This window comes from Anolis sagrei, chromosome 13, assembly GCF_037176765.1.
Source record: "Anolis sagrei isolate rAnoSag1 chromosome 13, rAnoSag1.mat, whole genome shotgun sequence".
Lineage (NCBI taxonomy): Eukaryota > Metazoa > Chordata > Lepidosauria > Squamata > Dactyloidae > Anolis > Anolis sagrei.
In genome coordinates, this window is record NC_090033.1 from 6,335,337 (window position 1) to 6,354,410 (window position 19,074).

At 46.9% G+C, this 19,074-nt stretch overlaps 1 protein-coding gene across 1 annotated transcript in view; it reads left to right on the top strand.

The window, feature by feature from the left end:
• The window catches only part of PEX14 (peroxisomal biogenesis factor 14), a 118,717-nt gene extending 101,457 nt beyond the window's left edge, over positions 1–17,260 (top strand). Inside the window, exons 5-9 of the mRNA XM_060758903.2 lie at positions 4,305–4,390; positions 5,289–5,391; positions 8,040–8,137; positions 12,808–12,899; positions 14,789–17,260. Coding sequence (XP_060614886.2) covers positions 4,305–4,390; positions 5,289–5,391; positions 8,040–8,137; positions 12,808–12,899; positions 14,789–15,260 — 851 coding nt within the window. The 3' untranslated portion in view covers positions 15,261–17,260. The remainder of the gene's footprint in view (positions 1–4,304; positions 4,391–5,288; positions 5,392–8,039; positions 8,138–12,807; positions 12,900–14,788) is intronic.
• Positions 17,261–19,074: the final 1,814 nt, after the last annotated feature.

Sequence of the window (19,074 nt, forward strand, 5' to 3'; positions counted from 1 at the left end):
ATAATAATCATCAGACAATTGGACACATTTCTGCCAACGATGGACAAGTTTTCTGAAGCCAACACTCTGTTTCCGCAACCAGCGTCTCACAGTTCTCTCAACTTTGTCATCAGAAGCATAATAATGTCCCCACAAATCTTTCATTATCAGGAACAGGTGGAAGTCATGCGGTGCTAAATCTGGACTGTATGGAGGATGCCGTACGGTGGTGAGATCCAGTCTCTGAAGTTCTGCTGTGGTGGCATGTGAAGTGTGTGGTCACAGGACTTCCAACTCTTTGCCACACAAGTCAGATGTTCCCACCTCAACATCTTTAAACTTACTCTCCCAATGACGGACAGTACTCACATCAACACAATCATCATAAACAGCTTGCATTCTCTGATGAATCTCCTTTGGGATGACACCTTCTGCTGTCACAAATTCAATGACTGCACATTGCTTAAGTCGCATTGACCAACTGTCTGCACAGGGTTCTATACTTCGCACTTTAACAACACAACCGTTCAATGCTAAGGCTTCCCGCCAAAACGGAACTGTAGAGGAGAGTCTACTGAACAAGCCAGTACCTGCTGCATACCAGTACTGCCACTCCTGTTGAGGAGTTACAAAGGTGGAGGCATTACTTTTCATTCAACCCTTGTATTTATCGTGTCAGAAGCAAATTGCAGATATAGTTACAGTAGTCTCGCATATCCGACCTTCACTTATCCAAGGCTGGGAAGGGAGGATAACATTAGCTCATCCAAGGAAGCCGTTGGCTTTGACAGAGATACTAGGCTGCTTCTGAGGCGGCAGAAATTCAGGTGCAGGAAAGCCCATGAGAAAGAGAGGCAGAAGAAGACAATGGAATTGAACTAATCTTCACACCCAGAAGTCCCATGATCAACAGAAAATACTGGAAGGGTTTGGTGGGCATTGATCTTGAGTTTTGGATTTGTAGTTCACCTACATCCACACTCAAACAATGATGGATCTGGACCAAACTTGGCACAGATACTCAATATGACCAGATGTGAACACTAGTGGAGTTTGGAGAGAAATAGACCTTGACATTTGGGAGTTGTAGTTGCTGGGATTTGTAGTTCGCCTACAGTCGAAGAGCATTCTGAACCCCACCAACGATAGAATTGGGCCAAACTTCCCACACAGAACCGCCATGACCAACAGAAAATACTGTGTTTTCAATATGACCAAACTAGTGGAGTTTGAGAATAGACCTTGACATTTGGGAGTTGTCGTTGCTGGGATTTGTAGGTCACCTACAGTTAAAGACTATTCTGAACCCCACCAAACGATAGAATTGGGACAAATTTCCCACACAGAACCGCCATGACCAACAGAAAATACTGTGTTTTCTGATGGTTTTTGGCGACCCTTCTGATACCCCCCTCGTGACCCCCAGGATGAGAAACACTGCTCTATACTCATTTTGGAAATTCAGCTTGGATCCGAATCGATTGAGGTCCCTTTCTGTGCCCAAGAAAGAAGACCCGATTCCTCGCAGGGATGTCTTTTCCCCGTTCCTCTTCTCCTTGCTGCCTTTATTTTTTTGCCACAAGACAGAATTGTTTCACACGTCCCCAAAACGAGTAAAATGGCATTTCGGCTCCTCATCTTTATAGACTCTCTGAACTTTCCGAAAGATCATCCCGGTCCCTTTTCATTAATAATGAAAACCAGGGGGCAATAAAATGTTCTTAGTGTAAGCACTGCCGAAGCGGAGGGAGAGATGGGAGAGGTGAGAGGCCGCCCGTGATGGAATTAGCGGGATGGCGAGGAGGGGGGAACGGGACCCACAGGTGTGTTCCGAGTTTGCCTAGATGCCAACCCAAGGGGAAAGGGGGGCAGAAAGGAATGGCCAGAAGAGAGGGTTTTCCCGAAGCTGGGCTGATTTCCGACTGGAATCAGAAGCAGAACGATTTTTCACAATTTATTTATCGAACTAGCTGTCCCCTGCCAGGCGTTGCTGTGGCCCAGTCTGGTGATCCAGAAAATAAAGTCATGAGGAAGGGTTGGTTTCTAATCTATGTAATGTCTTTCTGCTTGTGGGTCAACAGTAGTTCTTGGTGTTTCTTTCTCAGTGTTGATGTGGAGATTGTCTGGTTTGCCTACTCTGGAACAGGCAACATGTTCCAGAGTCCGTTTCAAATTTATACTATAGCTCTGTGTGTGTGTGAATCATATATATCCATCTATATCTATGGCTGGATGGCTCTTCGTCAGGAGGGCTTTGATTACGTTTTCTTGCCCTGGTGAAGGGAGTTGGACTGGATGGCCTTCAGTATGGGGGTTCTGTGTGGGAAGTTTGCCCCAATTCTGTCGTTGGTAGGGTTCAGCATGCTCTTTGATTGTAGGTGAACTAGAAATTCCAGTAACTACAATTCCCAAATGTCAAGGTCTGTTTTCCCCCAAACTCCCATCTGTGTTCATAGTTGGGTATATAAAATATTTGTGCCAAGTTTGGTCCACATCCATCATTGTTTGAGTTTACAGTGCTCTCTGGATGTAGGTGAACTACAACTCCCAAACTGAAGGTCAGTGCCCACCAAACCCTTTTGGTGTTTTCTGTCAGTCATGGGAGTCCTGTGTGCCATGTTTGGTTCAATTCCATCACTGATGGAGTTCAGAATGCTCTTTGATTGTAAGTAAACTATAAGTCCCAGCATATAAAACTCCTAAATGACAAAATCAATTTTTTTGAGTGATGATCACTCCTTGGGTTAGTAGGTGTCTTGTGTCCAAATTTGGTGTCAATTCGCCCAGTGGTTTTTGAGTTCTGTTAATCCCACAAACGAACATTACATTTTTATTTATATAGATTGAGAACCACAGCCAAAGTTTTCAAACTTGGCATTCAAGTGTTCCCTCCCTACTTCGCGATTCGCTTTTCGCGGACTCGCTGTTTTGTGGGTTTTTGCCTCCTGGCAACGAGGGAGTGTGGAAGTGGGTTTCACCCTCCCCCTCGGGAGAGAGGCAGCCATCATTAACGAAAGAGAAAGAGGAGATACAAAGCAGTATCATGGCCTTATAGCCCCTTCCTTATATAATTTTTTTGGACCACCCGCGAAAAGTGAAAATCCGCAAAGTAAAAAAACGTAACACCCACGATAAGTGAGGGAACACTGTATATATTAATGTCCTTTGACCAGAAGCTGGCTACTTGGAGTTCCTCTGGTGTTGCTATAAGAAGGTCCTCCATTGTGCATGTGGCAGGGTTTAGGTTGCATTGTAGTAAGTGGTCCGTGGTTTGCTCCTTTCCACGTTCACATGTCGTGGACTCCACTTCGCAGCCCCGTTTCTTAAAGTTGGCTCTGCATCTCGTGGTGCCAGAGCACAGTCTGTTCAGCGCCTTCTAGGTCGTCCGCTCTTCTGTGTGCCCAGGAAGGAGTTTTTCATTTGGTCTCAGCCACTGATTGAGGTTCCAGGTTTTTGCCTGCCACTTTTGGACTCTCGCTTACTGAGGTGTTCCTGTGAGTATCTCTGTAGGTCTTCTGAAGTTATTTCTTGATTTAAGACATTGTTGTGCTGGCTGATATCCGAATAGAGGATGGGTTGGAGATGTCACTGCCTTGGTCCCTTAATTGCTGGCTACTCCTTCCCGACGGATGTCAAGTGGTGCAATACCAGCTAAATAGTGTAATTTCTCCAGTGCTGTTGAGCATGGACATCCTGTGATAATGTGGCATGTCTCATTAAGAGCCACTGCACTATTTTAATGTGGTGAGATGTATTCCACACTGGGCATGCGTATTCAGCAGCAGAGTAGCAAAGGGCAAGGGCAGTAAGAGCACCTAAAGCTCCTGTTCAACGATTACAAAGCTCCCTGCTTGAGCAGTGATGACATGATCGTCAGCATAGATGAAACTCCGTGTCCCTTCTGGCAGTGGCTGGTCATTTGTGTAAATGCTAAACATTGATGGAGCAAGCTTTGGTGAACCATTTCAAAGTTCTGTGCTTGAGCGGTGATGGCGCTATCGTCAGCATAGATGAAACTCTCTGTCCCTTTTGGCATTGGCTGATCATTTGTGTAAATTTTTAGATATTGTTTAAAAAAGCAGAATGATGAAAAACACAAATGACCAGCCACTGCCAGAAGGGACACGGAGTTTCATCTATGCTGACGATCATGCCATCACTGCTCAAGCAGGGAGCTTTGTAATCGTTGAACAGAAGCTTTAGGTGCTCTTACTGCCCTTGCCCTTATATGTTCTGCTTCTCACTCAACCCAGATGGAGAGGCAGGTAATAAAATATTATTATTATTATTATTATTATTATTATTATTATGCCGTTGTCTTCCAGGTCCCCCAAGTTCCCGATGGCGGGATTATGGCGCTCTAGCGATCATCATGGCTGGCATCGCTTTTGGCTTCCATCAGCTCTACAAGGTACCTCTCCTTGTGCTTTGTCTATTCATTTACTACTATGGTGGGGAAATATGTCTTAATGGGACACATTAGGAAGGGAGAAGGTTGGCTTAGCATCTGTTGCTAATTCCTGCTTTTAAAGGGAACGGGAAGGGGAAGTATAGATCTATAAAGAGATCTATATGTTGCCATTAATCACCGTGCTTAGCATTGCAAGGCCTTGCAGCTTCAACGCCTGGCTGCTTCCTGCCTGGGGGTATCCTTTCTTGGGAGGTGTTTGTTGGTCCTGATTGTTTCCTGCCTGGAATTTTCCTTCCAACAAAGGATTCCCCAGGCAGGAAGCAGCCAAACCTTGAGTCTATTTAATGCTCATCCAGTTCAAAGTAGATAATGTCAATTCTCTGCTTTGATCATTTTGATTATACGGCAGTTTAGAAGGGGCTTTACATTTTTGATGGAAACTTGCATTCTCTGGACACTGAAGTGGTCACTGCCAGGGTAACAAGTAGGATAGACCTTGTTTTGGTGAGGCCTTCCTGCATGGCAACGGGTTGGACTAGGGGGCCCTTGGGGGGGGGGGTCTCTTCCAATTCTAGGATTCTATCTTAGGAGTAGGAAATTGGAGGTCTAGTGACCCAGGCCAGCCCTTTTGGGATCCAAATGTTTCCCATCTCCGAAAGAGAAGAGGAAGGGTAGGAAAGGGCAGGGAGGGGACTTGGGGAGAACCCTTCCTTCTGGCCCATTGTGTGGCCAATCGTGTGGTCCATCATGCTGCCCATCGTGCTGCCCATCGTGTTGCCCATCGTGCTGCTCATTGTGTTGCCCAAGTTGGTGAAGCCCCCAAGTTAGAAAGTTTGCCCATGCCTGATTGAGTCCCGTGTGTTCCCCGTGCCCCTTGCGTTTCTCTTCTCGTATGCAGAAATACCTGCTCCCTCTGATCATGGGCGGCAAAGAAGACAGGAAGCAGCTCCAGAGGATCGAGACGAGCGTCTCCGAGATGAGTGGCAGCGTGACGCAGACAGGTGAAGATTAATGATCCCATCCATCGCTGCCCCCCCTCCGAGCCCCCCCCATCTCTCTCCCCCTCCATCTCCACTTTATGTGGTGACTTCATTTATCTGCTCTGAGAAATCTGTTCACATTTGCAAATGAAGCCGCCGTCATTTCGGTTTAATTTGAAATTGCTTGTTTACTGTCGGCGCGGCCTCAATTAATTATGTTTTTACGGAAAGGCTCCCAACCTCAGAATATTAATAAGGGGAATCAAATGACAGCCTTTGCGAAGGGGCTGTAAAGTTCATTTTTAATTTCTGCTTCTCGGAGGGCTCTTTCCCCCCCTCTTTGGGGCTGAGCCTCCTTCTCTTGTGCCGCCGCGGCGTTCCCTTTCTGAGGATGCGAGGCCGGGTCAAGAGAGGCTGTAATTACGGAGCGCTCCCCCCGACCTCCGCCACCTTCTCCGTTATTGACTCGATGGGGCACCTTTTCATTACCCGCTGCTCTTGAGAGTGACCCAGATTAGCTCCTACCTGTCATCGCGCTGGAATGCTATTTTATGAAGCTGTTTACTGGGAAGAAGCTCTGAATTAGAACCTTTTTTTGGAAAAAAAAATCTGCAGAAAATTAATAAAGCAATTCCTCTCTTCCGCTCGTCGGTTTTCTGGGTTTTTCTCAGAGGAAAAAATGCTTGATGGTCTCCGGGTGAATTGCTCCTTCTGTCTTGTCCCTAAATCACAATGAGACCCATTCAATCAACTGTTGAATAGAAAATCAACACATAGATGTTCGGAGTTTCCGCCAGAAGTGGGGAAAAGGGGCTCCAGAGGCCCAATTTCGTTTATTTTTTAGTTATCCTTTTATTATTTTTAAGTGTGCTTTAAAGTGTTGGGACTTTGCGTTGGCCAGGTGCCCCCCTGCTTTCATCCCTTCTTTTTCTTTCTCTCCCTTTATACCTTCTCCCCTTCCTTCCTTCCTTCCCTCCTTTTTCTTCCATCTCCCCTCCCTTTTTCACTCCTTGTTTTTCTCATTCCTTCTTCCTTTCCCCTCCCTTTGTTTCTCCAGCTTTGGGAGGTTTTACCTCTCAATGCCTCTATCACAATATCTCTTTGTGGCTCCCTCCCTCTTTCCCTCCTTCCTTCTTTTCTTCCTGCCTTCCCTCCATTCTTCCTTCCCTCCCTCCCTCCCTCCCTCCCTCCCTCCCTCCCTGTCACTCTCCTTCCTTCCTTTGCTCCCTCCTCCCTCCCTCTCTCCTTCCCTGACTCCCTCCTTCCTTCCATCTCTCCTTTTTTCCCTCCCTCCTTCTTTCCTGTCTTCCTTCCTTCCCTCCCTCACTCCCTCCCTCCCTTTCTCCCTGCCTCTCTCCCTCCCTCCTTCCTCCTTCCCTTCCTCCTCTCTCTCTCTCTCCTTCTTTCTTTCCTCTCTTCCTCCTTCCTTCTTGCCTTTCCTCCATCCCTCTCACCTTCCCTCCCTCCCTCCCTCCCTCCCTCCCTCCCTCCCTCTCTCCTTCCCTGACTCCCTCCTTCCTTCCATCTTTCATTCCTCCCTCCTTCCTTCCCTCCCTCATTCTTTCCTGTCTTCTTTCCTTCCTTCCTTCCCTCCCTCTCTCCCTCCTTCTTTACTTCCTTCCTTCCCTCCCTCTCTCCTTCCTTCTTTCTTTCCCTCCGTCTCTCTCCTTCCTTCCTTCTTCCTTCCTTCCCTCCTCCTTTTCCCTCTCCCTCCCTTCATGCTTCTTTCCTTCCTTTCCTACCTCCCCCCTCCCTCCCTCTCTCTCTCCTTCCTTTCTTTCCCTCCCTCCCTCCTCCCTCATTCCCTTCCTCCCTCCTCCCTTCCTTCCTTCCTTTCCTACCTCCCTCCTTCCTTCCCTCCCTCCTTTTTCCTTCCCTCTCTTCCTCCCTCCCTCTCACCTTCCTTCTCTCCCTCCGTCCTTCCTCCCTCCTTTCCTTCCTTCCTCCCTCCCTCCCTCCCTCCCTTCCCTCCCCTCCTACACATGTCATCTCTTTTTCCCAGTGACATCACAAAGCGCCACTTCACCCCACAACACCCTTCTTCAACTTTCCTTTATATAGATGTAATAGTTAAATTTTACTTCATTTTAACATGTTGTCTGCTCACCTTGGCATTGACGCCACGGTGAATCGGAATGCCAACCGTTTGGCCCACTTGGAAGATACGTGGGAAAGTTTCCACAATACTTTTTTCGGTTGGTTCTGTGCCCGGCCTTGTCACCGCGAGATCAGGGGAGCTCCATGGGTTGTGGGGACTCCCTAAACCTTCCGGGGTGCAGCCGTTCCCTTTCTGGTTGCCTTTCGGCTCCTTCCTCATCGGCCAGACTTGCTTCCTGTGCGCAGTTGGGAGATAGATAAACGATACCCGAGCCGTGCGAGTTCGCAGAGACCGCGCAAATCATAAAACCCATATAATTAGAAGGGAGAGGCTTCCGACGGATATACGGTGGGTTATAGACATCTATACAAAGGGAAGATAAAGGAGAAATAGGGGAGGTTAGATACAGTGCAGGTGGATGGCCCATCGAGCAGATAAATTAGGCCTAGCTTCGAGCAAGCACACGGCTGGAGATAAATCAGGAGGAACAGAGGGATCTTGTCGCTGGGCTTCTGTTTTTTAACAGACCTCCTCTCTTCTCTTTGCTCTGTTTCCGCTGCTCTTGCCAAAGTCACTCAGCTCCAGACGACCCTCGCTTCCGTCCAGGAGCTTCTCCTTCAGCAGCAGCAGAAGATCCAGGAGCTCACTCAAGAACTGGCGGCCTCCAAGGTAAACTCTCCCAGTCCGACCCAAGGAGCGCTTGGCATGCTGAGTTAACCCCGCAAAACTACATCACTACTTAAAGTTTATTATGTTGGGCAAGTTTGCTCTAGATCAGTGTTTCTCAACCTGGGGGTTGGGGCCCCTGGGGGGGATCGTGAGGGGGTTTCAGAAGGGTCGCCAAAGATAATCAGAAAACAAAGTATTTTCTGTTGGTCATGGGGGTTCTATGTGGAAAATTTGGTCCAATTCTATCCTTAGTGGGGTTCAGAATTCTCTTTGATTGTAGGTGGACTATAAATCCCAGCAACAACTTCCAAATATCAAGGTCTATTTTCCCAAAACTCTACCAGAGTTCACATTTGGGCATACTGTGTATTCATGCCAAGTTTGGTCCAGATCCATCATTGTTTGAGTCTACAGTGCTCTCTGGATGCAGGTGAACTACAACTCCCAAACCCAAGGTCAATGCCTACCAAACCCTTCCAGTATTTCCTGTTGGTCATGGGAGAACTGTGTGCCAAGTTTGGTTCAATTCCATCGTTGGTGGGGGTCAGAATTCTCTGTGATTGTAGGTGAACTATAAATCCCAGCAACTACAACTCCCAAATGACAAAATCAATTATTTTGAGTGAAGGACATACATTGAGTTGTTGGGTGTCTTGTGTCCAAATTTGGTGTCAATTCCCCCAGTGGTTTTTGAGTTATGTTAATCCCACAGATGAACATGACATTTTTATTTATATAGATAGCATCCCTACTTTGCGGATTTTCACTTATCACGGGTGGTCCTGGAACATAACACCCGCGATAAGTGAGGAAACACAGTACGGATTTTTATTATTATTTCTTTCCCGCTTTATCTCAGTGGGAAAATAAAAAGAAACACTGGGAATGGCTTCCCTTGGATCTAAAGCTGTCCCAAATGGCAGGAAAGTGCTACCAAGGCTTTGTCACTCTGTTTGACTTCAATCTGGTTGACTCCAAACCCAGCCAGGAAATTGGGCTTCTCTCTCCTTTTGAATATGAAGAGCACATGTTCCCCTTTCAGAAGAGACGAAGCATCTTAGTTTGGAGGATGGAGGACTTTCCCTCCTTATCCCTCTTAAAATGGTAGCGCAGTCGCGGCGGTGTGATCGAAACCTCATGTGCGTATATAGATCCAAAAAGCAAAAGTCTGGGCCGAGCCCATAAACTTGGGTTTTCAAAGAAGAAAATAATTAAGAGTTTTCTCAGCTGTGATGTAAGGTTTGGTATCCGCTTTCCAAACTCCTCTGAAATATTTAAAGCATTTTTTTAAAAAAAAAAATCCACATTGACTTTAAGTGGAGAGTGTCGTCAGCTTGGATTCCGGTCCTTGTGCTTTCTCGCACTTTTTTTTGGTGCGTTGAAAAGAACTGACTTAAAAAGCCCCAGATGTCAGCTTTTATTTCTGAAATCCGTCAGCATCTGGCACCATATGTGTTTTGGAAATTCAAATCCCCCCTCCTTTTTTTTTTTTGCAAGCCAGTGAAGGGAAATCTCTCTTCTTGTTAATGGGTTTCAGAAAGCACAGAGAGCCAAAACGGTGGCTCCCTGATTTATTTATTTATTTACAATACTAGCCGTCCCCTGCCACACGTTGCTGTGGCCCACATGGGGGTTCTGCGTGGGAGGTTTGGCCCAATTCTATCAATGGTGGGGTTCAGAATGTTCTGTGATTGTAGGTGAACTATAAATCCCAGCAACTACAACTCCCAAAGGTCAAGATTCTATTTCCCCCAAACTCCAGCAGTGTTCACATTTGGGCATATTGAGTATTCTTGTAGAGTTTGGTCCAGATCCATCATTGTTTGAGTCCTCAGTGATCTTTGGATGTAGGTGAACTACAACTCCAAAACCAAAGGACACTGCCCATCAAACTCTTCCAGTATTTACTGTTGGTCATGGAGAACTGTGTGCCAAGTTTGGTTCAATTCCAACTTTGGTGGGGTTCAGAATGTTCTGTGATTGTAGGTGAACTATAAATCCCAGCAATTACATCTCCCAAATGACAAAATCATTTTTTTAGTGAAGGACATACATTGGGTTGTTAGGTGTCTTGTATCCAAATTTGGTGTCAATTCCCCCAGTGGTTTTTGAGTTCTGTTAATCCCACAAACGAACATTACATTTTTATTCATATAGATTCCTATTCTGCCCTTCTCAGGGCAGATTACAATGTACACATACATGGCAAACATTCAACGCCATAGACACACAACATATATAGACAGACACTTGGAGGCTATTTAACATTCCAGCTTCTGGCCACCAAGGGAGCTGTTGCTTCACCGTCCGTTTGTGACACTGATGGAGTACTTCCTCATTTTTTGCATACTTCCTGGAGATCTTTATGGCCTCGTAAATAAGTTAGCCTCCCCACATAAGTGGTACCTAAATTTCCTACTTGACAGATGCAACTGTCTTTCGGGCTGCAAAGGTCGACAAGAAGCTACACAATTTTGGTCGGAAGCTCACTGCGACCCGGGCTGGCTTCGAACTCATGACCTTCCGGGCAGTAGTGATCTTAATGCAGCTGACTCCCAGCCAGCTGCGCCACAGTCCCGGTGCAAATCCCAGATCCCCGCAAAGGCCTTTGGAAATGAGGAATCCCTTGCGGGAGAGCATATCTGGGCCTGCATTTGTTAGATGCTACAGAGCGGAGTCAGTCACAACCAAGAATAACTGTGATTTTGAAGATGCTCCAAGTTTTAAATAACTCCAAACATGGATACACCTGTGGATCTGGTTTGAGAGATAGTTGAGGCCAAGAGGTGCATCTACACTGGGAAAATTTTGGCCTTCCAGGTGTTTTGAACTCCAACTCCCCAGATTCCTCCCTTCCTTTCCTTCCTTCCATTCCCCGCCTTCCTTCTTTCCTTTCCTTCCCTCCCTCCCTCCCTCTCTCCCTGCTTCTCTCTCTCCTTCCTTCCCACCCACCTTCCTTCCTTCTTCCTTCCTTCCTTTCTTTCTTTCTTTCTTTCTTTCTTTCTTTCTTTCTTCCCTCCCTCCCTCCCTCCCTCCCTCCCTCCTTAATTCCTTCCTTCCCTCCTTCCTCTTTCCTTCATTCCCTTCCTCCCTCTCTCCCTCCTTCTTTACTTCCCTCCCTTCTTCCTTCTTTCCTTCCCTCCCTCCCGCCGCCCTCCCTCCTTCCTCCCTCCCTTCCTTTCCTTACTTGCATCCCCCGCCTTCCTTCTTTCCTTTCCTTCCTTCCCTCCCTCCCTCTCTCCCTGCTTCTCTCCCTCCTTCCTTCCCACCCACCTCCCTCCCTCTCTCTCTCCTTCCTTCCCTCCTTCCTTTCTTTCTTTCTTTCTTTCTTTCTTTCTTTCTTTCTTCTTTCCCTCCCTACCTCCTTCCTTCCCTTCTTCCCTCCCTCTCTCCCTCCTTCTTTACTTCCTTCCCTCCCTCCCTCCTTCCTCCCTTCCTTTCCTTCCTTCCATCCCCCGCCTTCCTTCCTTCCTTCCTTCCTTCCTTCCTTCCTTCCTTCCCTCCCTCCCTCCCTCCCTCCTTCCTTCCCCCCCTCCTTCTGTTTTGAACTCCAACTCCCCAAATTCCTTCAATACTTGGACGATATACATAGCGTACACATGGGCCAATTTTGGCTCTCCCGGTATTGCGTTGTCACGTCCTGGTTGTATGGCCGGCACGATTTCTTGTAGCGTCTCTTTGCCTTTTCCTGCCAAAGCAATACCTATTGATCTACTCACATTTGCATGTTTTCGAACTGCTAGGTTGTTACATGCGGCTCGCTCTCTGTCATTATGTTTGGTTTCTATGTTTTGTGTATATTGTTTTATATGTTTCGTTGTTTTTTACTTTAATGTTATGTTGTTGTAATTTGTTGTTCGGGCTTGTCCCCATGTCAGCCGCTCCGATTTCCCGTTGGGGAGATTGTGGCGGGGTATAAATAAAGTTTATTTATTTATTATTATTATTATTATTATTATTATTATTATTATTATTGGTAGGAGCTGGAGCTGACGTGGGGAGCTCACTCCATCTCGTGGATTCGAACTGCCAACCTTCAGGTCAACAGTTCAGCAGCACAAATAATGAGAAAAGAAAACCCAGATGCACCGGGATTGTGGCGCAGCTGGCTGAGTGTCAGCTGCATTAAGATCACTCTGACCAAAAGGTCATGAGTTCGAAGCTAGCCCGGGTTGGAGTGGGTTTCCAACCATTGTGTAGCCTGTTGTTGACCTTTGCAACCCGAAAGACAGTTGCATCTGTCAAGTAGGAAAATTAGGTACCACCTTAAAGTGTGGGGAGGCTAAATTAACTGATTTATGAGGCCATAAAGAAGACTCCAGCAAAGCATTCCAGCGGGGAAGCATGCGGGGAATGCAGAAGTGCTTCATCAGTGTCGCAGGTGGACGATGAAAGCGACAGCTCCCCTGGTGGCCAGAAAAAGTTAAATAGCCTCTGTGTATGTCTGTATATGTTTGTATGTCAAAAATTGGCATTGAATGTTTGCCATATATGTGTACACTGTAATCCTCCCTGAGTCCCCTGCGGGGTGAGGAGAAGGGCGGAATATAAAAGCTGTAAATAAAATAAATAAATAAAATTTAGAAATGCTCTGGAGGTTATTGTCCGGCACTCAGAACTTCACCTGACCTTTGCCCGTCTCTGATTCTTGCCTTGTTTTTCCATCACAGGCGACAACATCCACCAACTGGATCCTGGAGTCTCAAAATATCAACGAATTGAAGTCTGAGATCTATTCACTCAAGGGACTCCTTCTGAACAGGTATGAAATCACACAGACAAGAGAGAAGTGGGATGTGATATTTTTTTTCACTGATTTTCTTATTACTGGTCTCCAAACTCTAGTTTCCTAGAGTTCTGGTCCAACACGCAAACCACAGTCTCTATTTCCTTAAGTAATGTTGTTTTGTGTTTCTGCGGAAATTAAAAAGGCATCAACACAACCTCCACTTTGCAAATTCCGCTTGTTCCATTCTGAGCGCTTTCTCGTTGCTCGGGAAGAAGCAAGACAAGGACAGACGCGTGCTTCTTCGCAAGAGGACATCTTGTCATTCGGAGGGAATCCATTTGTTTTTGTTGGTGTGTGTTAGTGCAGCTGTGTAGATAAGTGCTGGGGGGGGGGGGGGGGGATATAGTCCTTAAAATATAGTCCTCCGCACAAGGTGGAGGCCGCAACACCAGAGCCAAGAAAAGTCACCGAAATCAATTTCCTGATTGTGTTTACGATGCTAGTGAATAAAATTCGCTCGTTTGCATGCTGAGGAGGCAGGCATTTCTTCCAAGAGGAGATCAGAAAGAGTTTGTGACTCAATGTAGTTTAGGAAATTTTAAAATTGGTTTTGTCAAAATAGGGAACCAGCATGAGATAGTTGTGGTTGTTGCATTAGTTTGGAATTTAGGAGATCCACATTCCATGAAAACGCATTGAATGACATTGGAGCAATCCACTTGTGCTTTTCTCCTCTCACTTCCTCCCTTGATCTGACCCACTGTTATTGTGGGGATGAAATTGAGACGTGAATAAATATAGGATATGCTTCCTGTTGAGATTCAGCCCAACAATGCCCAAGTCTCAAGTCCTCAGTGAGGAACAGTTTAGTTAGTTTAATATAAACAAAGGCAACATTTCTCAACCTGGGAGTCGCGACCCTTGGGTGGGTCGTGAGGGGGTTTCAGAAGGGTCGCCAAAGACAATCAGAAAACACATATTTCTGATGGTCTTAGGCATCGCTTTGGTAGAGAAGGCTGAAAATCTCTGCCTTCAATGAGGGTCCCTAATAGACCAGCGTTTCTCAACCTGGGGGTCACAACCACAAGGTGGGTCGCAAGGGGTTTCAGAGGGGTCGCCAAAGACCATCAGAAAACATATATATCTGATGGTCTTAAGCATCCCTTTGGTAGAGAAGGCTGAAAATCTCTGCCTTCAATGAGGGTCCCTAATAGACCAGCGTTTCTCAACCTGGGGGTCACAACCACAAGGTGGGTCGCAAGGGGTTTCAGAGGGGTCCCCAAAGACCATCAGAAAACACATATTTCTGATGGTCTTAGGATCTTCTTTGGCAGAGAAGGATAAAGATCTCTCCGCCTGTCTTTCCCTTCCTTTTTGGAAACAGATGGCGAATCCTCCACCAAAAGCCCTTCTCCACTGTGATTGGCTGGCCTCTCAGCTGGTCTCAGCCAATGAGAAAGCTGTTTCTGAGACTCCAAGTGGGAAGGGGAGAGCAGACTGCTCTGCACATGTGGGCGAGGGAGAGCATGCAAGGCTGGAGGGAGGCTCGCACAAGTTTGGCTCAGTTCTATCGTTGGTGGAGTTCAGAATGCTCTTTGAGTGTAGGTTAACTATAAATCCCAGGAACTACAACTCCCAAATGGAAAAATCAACCCAACCCCCCCCCCCCCCCCAAATTTGGGCATATCGGGTATTTGTGCCAAATTTGGTCCACTGAATGAAAATACATCCTGCGTATCAGATATTGACATGACGATTCACAAGAGTAGCAAAATTACAATTATGAAGTAGCACTGAAAATCATTCTATGGTTGGGGGTCACCACAACCTGAGGAACTGTATTAAGGGGTCGATTATTCTGCATGTGTCCAGTTTCTGTCGCTCACACAGAAACTCTTTTGTGTCTCCCGTGTTTCTCACAGGAGGCAGTTCCCTCCCTCGCCGTCGGCGCCCAAAATCCCCTCCTGGCAGATCCCGGTCAAGCCCTCCTCGCCTTCCAACCCGGTTTCCAACAACCACAACAACACCAGCAGTGACATCTCCCCGGTCAGCAACGAGTCCAACTCCTCCTCCCCCGTGAAAGAGAACCACAGCCCCGAGGGGCCGAAAGTGAGCTGCCACTTGCTGGGCCCCGCGGAGGAAGGCGAGGAGGCAGTGATCGACCTGAAGGGCCAGGTGCGGATGGAGGTCCAAGGGGAGGAGGAGAAGAGGGAGGACGACGGGAAGGAGGAAGAAGAGGAAGAGGAAGAGGAGGACGACGTCAGTCATGTGGACGAAGAGGAGTGCTTGGACGTCCAGACAGAGGACCGGCGAGGAGGAGACGGGCAGATCAACGAGCAAGTCGAGAAGCTACGGAGGCCCGAAGGAGCCAGTAACGAGAACGAGATTGACTAGCACAACGGGGAGCGTGGCTCCCGTCTCACCCCACATCTCTCCCCCGTTCCCCAATCTTTGGGCCCCAGTAATGCTCTCCTCTCACCTCTCTGATTCACCTAGTGAACCAAGCGGCCTCCTCGGCATCCTCGACCCGAGCGGCTGCTCCTCACTGTGGCTCCACTTCATCCTCCTCCATCACATCAGCTTCGTCCATAGTCGTCCTGGCTAATGACGCACAGCCAAATACTAATTCGTGGATCGAACGTGGCTCCTGCCTTATGAATGGTTCCCCTCAAGCCAAGAATGGGATGGTCCTCCTTCCTTTCGGTTTCCCTGGTGGATCCTTTTGTTCTGCCCTCTCAGATCATCTCCTCAAATCCAACCTATGCTGAGTAAATACTCTCAGCCTTTATGAAACACGTTTCCCGACCGTTCTTCCTTTCTGGACAAAATCACTTCCTTCTCCTCATTCTTTTGCCCCTTCATTTCCACTTTGCTTCCTTCCATGCGCCTTTGTGGACATCTTGATTCACCGGAATCCAGAGCAGTCAGGAGTTGGAAGGAGCCATTGGAAGCAGCCCTGAGTCTCAAAGGTTTCTCCACCTTCTCGTTGCTTAGACTTGGAATGGCAGCTTTCATCTATTTTTCTCGTTCCCTCCATTTCTTCTAGTGCTTCCCATATGTCAAAATTGATGTTCTTAATAAGAGGAGGAGAGACAGAGTGGAAGTGGCTTGAATTTGTCTGTGGCTGCCAGTTATGGTTGAAATTACAGTAGAGTCTCGCTAATCTGACCTTCTCTTATCCAACATTCTCTCTGATACAAAATCGCATTGGATAGGCCACATCAGCTCTAGTTTCTAATACAGTAGTCTCCATCCGCTTGCCCGCTGAAAACTATATTTAATAATCTAGAGCTGATGTGGTACCATAGAGTCTCACTTATCCGACTTTTGCTTATCTGACGTTTCCTCTTATCCAATGCTCTGATCCAAAGTCGCATTGGATAGACCACATCAGCTCTAGTTTCTGATACAGTAGTCGTCATCCACTTGCCCACTGAAAACCATATTTAATAATCTAGAGCTGATGTGGTACAATAGAGTCTCGCTTATCCGACCTTTGCTTATCCGACTTCCATCTTATCCGATGCACCTGTTTTCCTCCTTTCAATTAAAGGAGCGCTTCCCAACTCTCTTTCCATTTCCAATCAGTGAAAAGGCAAGACAAGGAGGAGGAGTTGTGAGGAGAGGAGGAAAGAGGCAAGATCGGAAGTGGAAGTGTCCTCCCTCCTTTCCTCTGTGATTTCCACGCTCCTCTTCCTCATGCAAGCATTTCCTGCTGGGCCTCTCTAGCCCCGGGGCGTTGCCTTGCCTTAACTCTTTTAGTCCGTGTTGTTAGTATTCTAGGAGTCTAGCATCACGTCGGACGGGTAACAGTGGGAGACTCCGTATTATCCGACATTTTCGTTTATCTGACGTTCTGCCAGCCCATTTATGTCGGATAAGCGAGTCTCTACTGTCTTTTGGAAAGCTCTCTCCTTCCTGTTTAGGGTGCTAGAAGGCCAATGGTTATTGATCTTTGAATTCCGAGTTTTTAGGTGCGTCCAATGAAAAGAGAACCTCACATATCAGCTCGTCCCAGTCTAAGGGTCAAACAAAACTTCATAGTTGTGGTCCCTTCCTCACAACACAACAACGTCATCCCCTCTTCTTCGCCTGCGTCCTCACTCCGGCTTCTGTTTCCCCCTCACTTTTGCCTTATTGGGTGAAGAAAATGGTAACGAAACCACCGGTTCCTGTTTCGCGGCATTGTGTGTCGGCAAAATGTCCGATTCCCGTTCACGTCCTTAACGGGAACAAAGAAACCGAGCCTCGAATCCTGTAACATCTTGAGTCTCTCACTGCTCCTTAATCCTCGCGACGAGGAAAACTGAAATGTGCTTGTCTGTGTGATCATGTATAGAATCCAACTATAAAATATGATTGTATATAATTGTAATAAATATGAGTTACCACTATTCAATGTCCGGGGTTGGCTTCTCTGTCTCTGTCTCGTTCTCTCTGGTTTGTTGTTATCTTTCTCCTCTTTTGCAATTCATTGCTTGTTTTCATCTGGAAAATGGGCTGATAGCAAGATGGACTCCAGAATCGAAATGTGGGTGAAATGTCAGGAGAGAATGCTTCTGGAACATGGCCATGCAGCCTGGAAAACTCACAGCAACCCAGTGATTCTGGCCATAAAAGCCTTTGACAACATAAAGTAAACATATTCTGTCCAAACCATTATAGTCCCACCATCTTCTTTTATAGCAATGGTTCTCAATCTTTTTTTTACGAGGGACCACTTTGACTAGGGACCACTTGACCAGGGACCACTCTCCAACATTAGTACCAAAAGGGTTATGAATCGGTTTTTAGATTCTGTTATTTGGGGAGCTGATTCAAAAAATTGCATTGGGTAGACCACATCAGCTTTAGTTTCTGATACAGAACATATACCATCCAGTAGTCGCCATCTGCTCACACAGAAAACCATAGAACTGATGTGGTAGTAGTAATCTTTCGAGATAGTCAGCCTCTCCCCTGCCAACATCCCCATTTCGTGAGACCAGTTGCTCTCGTTGCTGCATGTCTTTGAGGCAACAGTGTAGTAGTGGTGAGACCATGGACCATATTTTCGTTTTCGTGGTCCACAGACTGAGAGAGGAATCCTGGGCTGGATGTTGCCTGACGTAATTCTGTGTGTGTCTTGGTTTCCTGGAAAATGTATGTCACCAAACGCGATGGCAGTCTTCTGGAGGACCTCAACTTTGATTTAAAGCAGTGGTTCCCAACCTGTGGTCTGTGGGCCACCAGTGGTCCTCAACAACTAAAATATGGTCCATGGCCTCACCTTTATTACATTGTTGTAACAAGAGCAATTGGTCTCGCTAAACCCTCTTATAGTGCCCAGGTTTCCTGTGGGAGAGCAGATGGTGACTGCCGGATGGCATATGTTCTGTATCAGAAACTAGAGCTGATGTGGTCTATCCAATGCAATTTTCTGAATCAGCACCCCAAATAACCAAACCGAATCTACAGTTAACCAAAAATTTGATTCGTAACACCAGCCCTTTTGGTACTAATGTTGGAGAGTGGTCCCTGGTCAAGTGGTCCCTTGTCAAAGAGGTTCCTCATCAAAGAGGTCCTGGTCAAGTATTCCTTGGTCAAAGTGGACCCCGGTCAACGTGGTCGCTGGTCTAGTGGTCCCTCGTCAAAGAGGTTCCTCGTCAAAGAGGTCCCTAGTCAAGTATTTCTTGGTCAAAGTGGTCCCTGGTCAAAGAAGTCTCTGATTTAGTGGTCCCTCATCAAAGAGGTCCTGGTCAAGTATTCCTTGGTCAGAGTGGTCCCTGGTCAAGTGGTTCCTACTCAAAGAAGTCCCTGGTCTTGTGGTCCCTCATCAAAGAGGTCCCTGGTCAAGTATTCCTTGGTCAAAGTGGTCCCTGATCAAGTGGTCCCTGGTCAAAGAGGTCCCTGGTCAAGTATTCCTTAGTCAAAGAAGTCCCTGGTCTAGTGGTCCCTCGTCAAAGAGTTCCTTCGTCAAAGAGGTCCCTGGTCAAAGAAGACCTTCAAAGTGGTCCCTGGTCAAAATAAGGTTGAGAATCACTGATTTAAAGGAACCTCAGGTTTCTAGACAGAAACCTACTTTCAACGTTGGGGCAGATGTCTGATGGGACTTCAAAAACCAGATAGGGAGTGAAGATTTGATGCTTTGCATTGGGCTTTCTTCACAACCGAACTAACGTAATGGATGAACAGATATGGAAAACACGAGCCCTTTTCAGTACAGCCA